Source organism: Enhydra lutris, unplaced genomic scaffold, assembly GCF_002288905.1.
Source record: "Enhydra lutris kenyoni isolate GAN:26980312 unplaced genomic scaffold, ASM228890v2 scaffoldscaffold62, whole genome shotgun sequence".
NCBI classification, from domain to species: Eukaryota; Metazoa; Chordata; class Mammalia; order Carnivora; family Mustelidae; genus Enhydra; species Enhydra lutris.
The window spans coordinates 15,053,705-15,059,704 of NW_019154146.1; the positions used below are offsets into that span (position 1 = coordinate 15,053,705).

Genomic DNA, 6,000 nt, shown 5'->3' on the forward strand with positions numbered 1-6,000 from the left:
TTGTCAGGCTCTGATGGGATCTACTTATCCGTAGGCATTCAGAGAGCCTCAGTCTATACAGGTGTACTACTAGGACAGGCTGGCCACCAAGGCTGAGAACAGTAATAGGGTAAAGCGCCAATGTTTCTTTTCTGATATTTTGAGGTATGCATTCCCAGTGTTTCCCAGGAAAAGGTCAACCACTTTGGCAAATGTATCACGTCTTTGAAAGAACTACTAAGAAATCAGGACCATTCTCCTGGGAGACAAAGCTATATACAACCAGTCTCTCATGGTATGAGTTAGCACACCTTTGCTTTAACAATGATGATAAGATAATGATCAATTGTGACATTTATTTAGTGCTTAATGTATCCTAAGCACTATGCTAAGCATTGTATATCTGTCATCTTATTTAACTCTTACCACATCCCCGTGGCATCTCTGTATTTCCAAATTCACAGACAGGGACGCCGAGGATTAGAGGCACGAAGATTATAGATTTGAATCAGGCCAACCTGACTCTGGATCCTAGCTGGTAAATCACTTCCCTCTGCCAGAGAAGGGGAGGGCTCCTTTACAGAACAGTTCTAGACCTTGGGCTGCCCCAGGCTGCCTGATACTGCTTAGGACCAGCCAGGTCATTTTTTTAAAAAAAGAAGACTGAAATCCTAAATTGATTCTGGAAATTTGTCTTCTGAACCACAATCCAAGGAACAAAGGCCATCCGCACTAGAGCAGACAGCAAGATCATATACAACCTAGCTACTTTCTCACGATAAATTCCTGTTAGGACACTGCCACTGGTAGCAAACAAGGAACAAAATGCATTGAAAGTTTCTCTTCACTTGCCTTTAAATAACTGATGCCCAGAAGTAATTCATTTTATTCTCCTTGATTATATAAAATTTTTGAGATGAGTCATACTTTGTGCAAAGTCTTCAGGCTTTTGACATCCCTGGATCATCCTTTCTTGTGTGTGGTGTGTTATTTTGTCCTGGTTCTTCCCCTACCATCTTCCTTCTCCCACAACTGTATGTATTTAGGGAAAGAGATGAAACAACTCCTGGGCAGCTACTTACCCAGAAGTTTGAGTGAGGGGAGAGAGAAAAACGATAAACTAAATATTTACTTGGAGAGAATAAGCACATTTTTGCTGGGCAGAATTGTCTGGAATAGCTCCATGGACTGAGTTTCTTGGATAAGTTCACACATTTCATTTTTCCTCTATAAACACAATCTCAACTCGCATCTATTTATGTAATAAGGCCATCGGAGAGTGATGAGTGACTAGTTAATGAGTAGTCTTTGTTCTTTCCCTTGTCAGATTTCCCAAGACTCTTGAAACAGGTGCCCTTAGGTCAACAGATAAATATTAAAAGTACCCTTTTCCCTGGACACCATTATCCTGCTGGTACTAAGAGCTCTAGTATAGGTTCGTCCTAGGAGAGGCAATTTTGGGCATGTTGAAACCCTGATAATTGTCCCCAAGGGGGTGGCATTTATCTCAGTAGATAGACATTTCCAAGAGCAGTCAACTGCACGGAAGCCCGCTCAGCACTGCGTGTTCCCTCTGTCCCTATCTCAGCCCATTACTTCTCCCTAGGTTAGCATTCTTCAACGTTAGAAGGCACATGGTAATTAAATTTTAATAAGAAATGCTCTGATGCTGTTAAATGTGCCATGTCCTTCAACAGACTCCGTAACACATGAGCCCATATTCCAAAGATGGTGACCTTTCTAGTGTTTCTCAGGAGCGGACTTGTCAAAGTGCAGCCCCTGTTTTCATCTTTATCTCTGGCTTCCTTGCTCAGAGAAGGTAATAATTGACAAATGGGCTATTCACCTCTGTCAGTCAAATTGTACTGTTAAGTATATGCACAGACTTGCCCGTAGCTAACGTCCTTAAATGTCTGTCTTTGAAAGAAAGAGACTGTTAGAAATCAACTTCATTTTATTTAAATATTGAATAAGGAGGAAATGTAGAGTTGGCTTTGGTGCTCCTATTACAACTCACCCAGGGACAGGTGATGAGTGGTGTTTGCCAGGGCACGTTTTCAGCTCAAAGGAAAAATACAGTGAAGGAAAATTCAATCCAGATTTCATGGGCGACTGTCCCATTCTTCTCGACACACTTTAAGGCAAACCATTGAATTCATACTCCGTCAGACCCAAAATGATTTGAGAAAATTAATGCACCCCTTGTCTTTGCAAATGAGAAAACTGAAGACAAGACAGACTAAGTTACTTGCCCAAGATTGTACGATAGCCTCAAAGCAAAATGCTCTTATGTCCATAATACTGAGTTGATCTGTGTGATACTCTGAGGCTTTACAATTAGAAGCATTTATTTCAGACCCAAGGAAACCACTCACCTCCAAATATTTTAGGATATAAGCGTTTGTCTTCTTTGCTTCTACATGTAAGATACATAAGTATGGCCTGGATGACCTTCATTCGTGTCATCAAACAACAAAATGTTGCAGAGAGGGTGGTAGGGCGTGACTTGGGAACCCTGCTTCCTGCTAGAGCTTTTCATTTCACTGTGTGATTTGGGGCAAGTGATTGGCCCTATCCAGAGAGTCCAAGTTCTGGGACTTAAAGATCTCAGGGTTGAAATCTTAATTCCGCCACTTGCTAACTGTATAACCTTGAGCCGGCTACTCTGAGTCTCCTTTTCGTCATCTATAAGGTGAAGGTAATGATAATGAGCACATGGGGACTATCAAAGGGATTAAGTGAGAGAATAAGATAAATGCTTAGTGTGTTGCCCAGTGATTAGAAGAGTAAATGTTGGATTCAGAGTCCAGAGTGCTTAACCCTCCTTAGCCACTTACGTATGGAGTTAGAAGATGGACTAGATATTCCCTAAGGTTTTATTTCAACATGAATGTTTTATAATCTGGAAGCTTGAGAAGTTTGTTTTCTCCTTCCACTGATAGATATGTGACATACTTCGTGTATGCTCTACTATATTTTCACAAAAATATACAACCTTTCCTACTCAGTTTATGAGGAGTAGCTCAGTGGCCTGAGCATAAGGGCAGTTAATCAGTTTGACCACTAGATGGTGATTAAACTCTTATGGCCTCCCAGTTGGTAGCCTATATTGACCAACTTGTAGAAGACATAAAATGTATAAAATATGGAACTTTCAAGTTGGAAGACCATCTAATCTAATTTGGAAGGTTTGAAGCTGTTGACACTCAGAAGTGAAGTGAGTTGTTCAAGGTTACACAGATGTTAGTCGTAGACCTCGGACAAGAATACGACAATTTGGGCCAACAATTTGTTTTTGGGTTGTTTGGGTTTTTTGTTTGTTTGTTTGTTTGTTTGTTTCATGAAACTGCAAGAACCATTCTAGAAACACAGTGTGGTACGTGGCTGTTTGGAGCTCCTGCCGGAGTAGTCTGCTTGTCTTATGACAGTGTGATAAGAAAGCTTTGTGTACTCCCTCTGTTCTCTTTTAAGGGATTTGTGTCTGTTTTTTTGTCTTAACATTTATTTTCTTTGGTGCCACCCCTTATCCCTCACTGATATGAATGTAATCTGTTTTCAGAAATTAATGGCTTATAGGATACCTGGAAATATAATGTTTTCTTATGAGAAAAATGTAGAGTAACCAATATAGTTTTTAAACCTTCTTATTTCCCCAGTGGCCTCATATTCAGTGTCTTTACCCTAAGTGATATTATAACACTTAGTGATATTATCCCCATTAGGAAATTCGTAGTAGGTATGGGGGAATGTGTCTCATTGGTACATACATTCTTTTTGTTCGTGGAGTGTTTTGTGTGCATGTGTATGTGTGTACAAAATGCCTCTTGTAAGTACCATTTCCTTCTACAGCTTTTCTACTCGTAACCAAATAAGACATTAGTGGATACTCACAAAGAGAAAATAGTGTACCTCACCCAGGACTTCACTTCCATATTCAGAATTTTGCAGTCTTTCTTAGGAATGCTGAAATTCATACTTAATCTCTAATGTACTATTTAAAATTAGAAGGGAAAATGGAAGTAGATAGGAAAACTTGGAACTGTGAGTCTAGAAGGAGCCTTCAAGAAGATCATCTATTCTCAGAAAATGGTGTCTGTTTCCCAAAGTCACAGAGCTAGCAATAGATAGGATTGGCCTAGAATCTACGCCATCCCACACAAGTATTCTGTAGGCTAACTCTGCTGCCACCCTTTCACATACAGCTTTGAGACCCACGTGGCTCAGGGTTAGATGCTGATTCAGTGCAAGATGAAACCAGGGTCTACTCTAAGACTCTTTGAACTTTGACTTTCTTCAAGATGGCTGCCACTGTTCTTAACCTTGCTGCATAGGTTTCAGCCCATCCAAGATGGCACGATGGGATACTTTGCATAATTCTGACAGCAACTAATTTTACCTAATGGTGCTACTGATACCCTTAAACCAAAATGTCCTGCATCAAACATCCACATTTTAATTATCCTGGATCTGCTTGATCTATGCTGGTCGGATGTGTGTAGAGCAGTTATCTTTGTGGATGGAAAGTGTTTTACCACATTAAGGGATGGGATTTGAAACCAATTAGTTGCCTTTCATTGACTGACTAAATGTTTATTTTTTTCATCAGTGATGTGTCCAAAAAAAAACTCTTCATGTGGTGGTGGGGAGATCACCTGGGCATACTGCAGAAGGCTGCCCACTCATTGCTAGGACGGGTTGGGTTTGGCATGGTCCTTTAGCTTTCAGGAAGGTGAGGAAGCAAAAAGCAGCATCCATCCAACACTGGAGATATTTGAGTTATTTATGTTGATTCTCCTCTCAGGTCCATAAAAGGTGGCTCCGATTCCTCCCTTTCTGAGCCTCGGCCAGCTCGGTCCGGCCGAGCCTTCTGGTTCAGAGTCCTCCGAGCGGCTCTTCCGCTTCAGCTTCTCCTGCTGCTCCTCATCGGGCTCGCCTGCCTCGTGCCAATGTCAGAGGAGGACTACAGCTGTGCCCTCTCCAACAACTTTGCCCGATCATTCCACCCCATGCTCAGATACACAAATGGCCCTCCTCCGCTCTGAACCACACAGACGTCATCTGCAGCGGTGCTGGTAGCATAAGGAGGGTTTGGCCAAAAGCGATCCTAAGCTAGCAAAAACAGGACCCGAATCTTGGCGAATGCCCTTGGTGCGGCAGCTTTAGCCCTCCTCTGTGTCCCATGGGTGAAAATCATGGCTCCAAAGGTGGATGGTAAACAAGGACAAGAGAAGAGCAGACAAATCTGAGCCTCAGCGCTAAAGAGGTTGAGGACCTCCAACGTTCTCTGGATGCAAGAATTCTGGGCCATTGGCTCATCCTATGCACACCCAAGACATCACTAGACCGAGCAGCTCTCCCATGGCGCTGCTCCATCCATTCAATAAAGGACTCTCCTGGGAGCCATGTTCGCATCGAGCAACCTACCAACCAACCAACCTACCAACCAGTGCTGACGAGATTTTAGAACCTTGTAACATACAGTTTTTAAGAGCTTATATGGCACCTTTCTTTTTACCTTGTTTCCTTTGGGGCATGATATTCTAACCTTTGCTTTAGAAGCACAAGCTGTAAATCTAAAGGCACTTTTTTTAAAGGTATAAAGAAAAACTGGATGTAATAAATAAGATCATGAAAGGCTTTATGTGAAAAAAAAGTTGAATGTTACAGTCAAAGAAAAGTTATTTATGTATGTACAGTTTGCTAAAGCCAAGTTTTGTTTGTATTGATTTCTTTGCATTTATTATAGATACTATAAAATATCTTGTCTGTGCTTTTTTTTCTCCCCCCCTGGAGAAATGACTCTAAATTTACATACTAAGCAGGCACTTACCATAGCACAACCTAAATGATCCTTTGTGGAGAATAAGAGAAGCTAAAACATAAGTATATATGAAAGAAAAAAAGATGGTTACAGGTAGCGCACATTTAGACGTAAATGACTCTGGATGATTTCTTTCCCCTTCCCTTCCCACAGCTAATCAAATCTCCTGATCTTTTACTCCCCAGCGTTTTTCACAGCCC

General features: G+C 41.4%; 1 protein-coding gene across 4 annotated transcripts in view; it reads left to right on the forward strand.

The window, feature by feature from the left end:
- LOC111158653 (nesprin-1) overlaps window positions 1-5,738 on the forward strand; it is a 167,959-nt gene extending 162,221 nt beyond the window's left edge. For all 4 annotated transcript variants that reach the window (XM_022520842.1, XM_022520841.1, XM_022520843.1 and 1 more), the window contains one exon: window positions 4,781-5,738. In XM_022520842.1, the coding sequence (XP_022376550.1) occupies window positions 4,781-5,021 (241 nt within the window). In that variant the 3' untranslated portion in view covers window positions 5,022-5,738. The remainder of the gene's footprint in view (window positions 1-4,780) is intronic.
- Window positions 5,739-6,000: the final 262 nt, after the last annotated feature.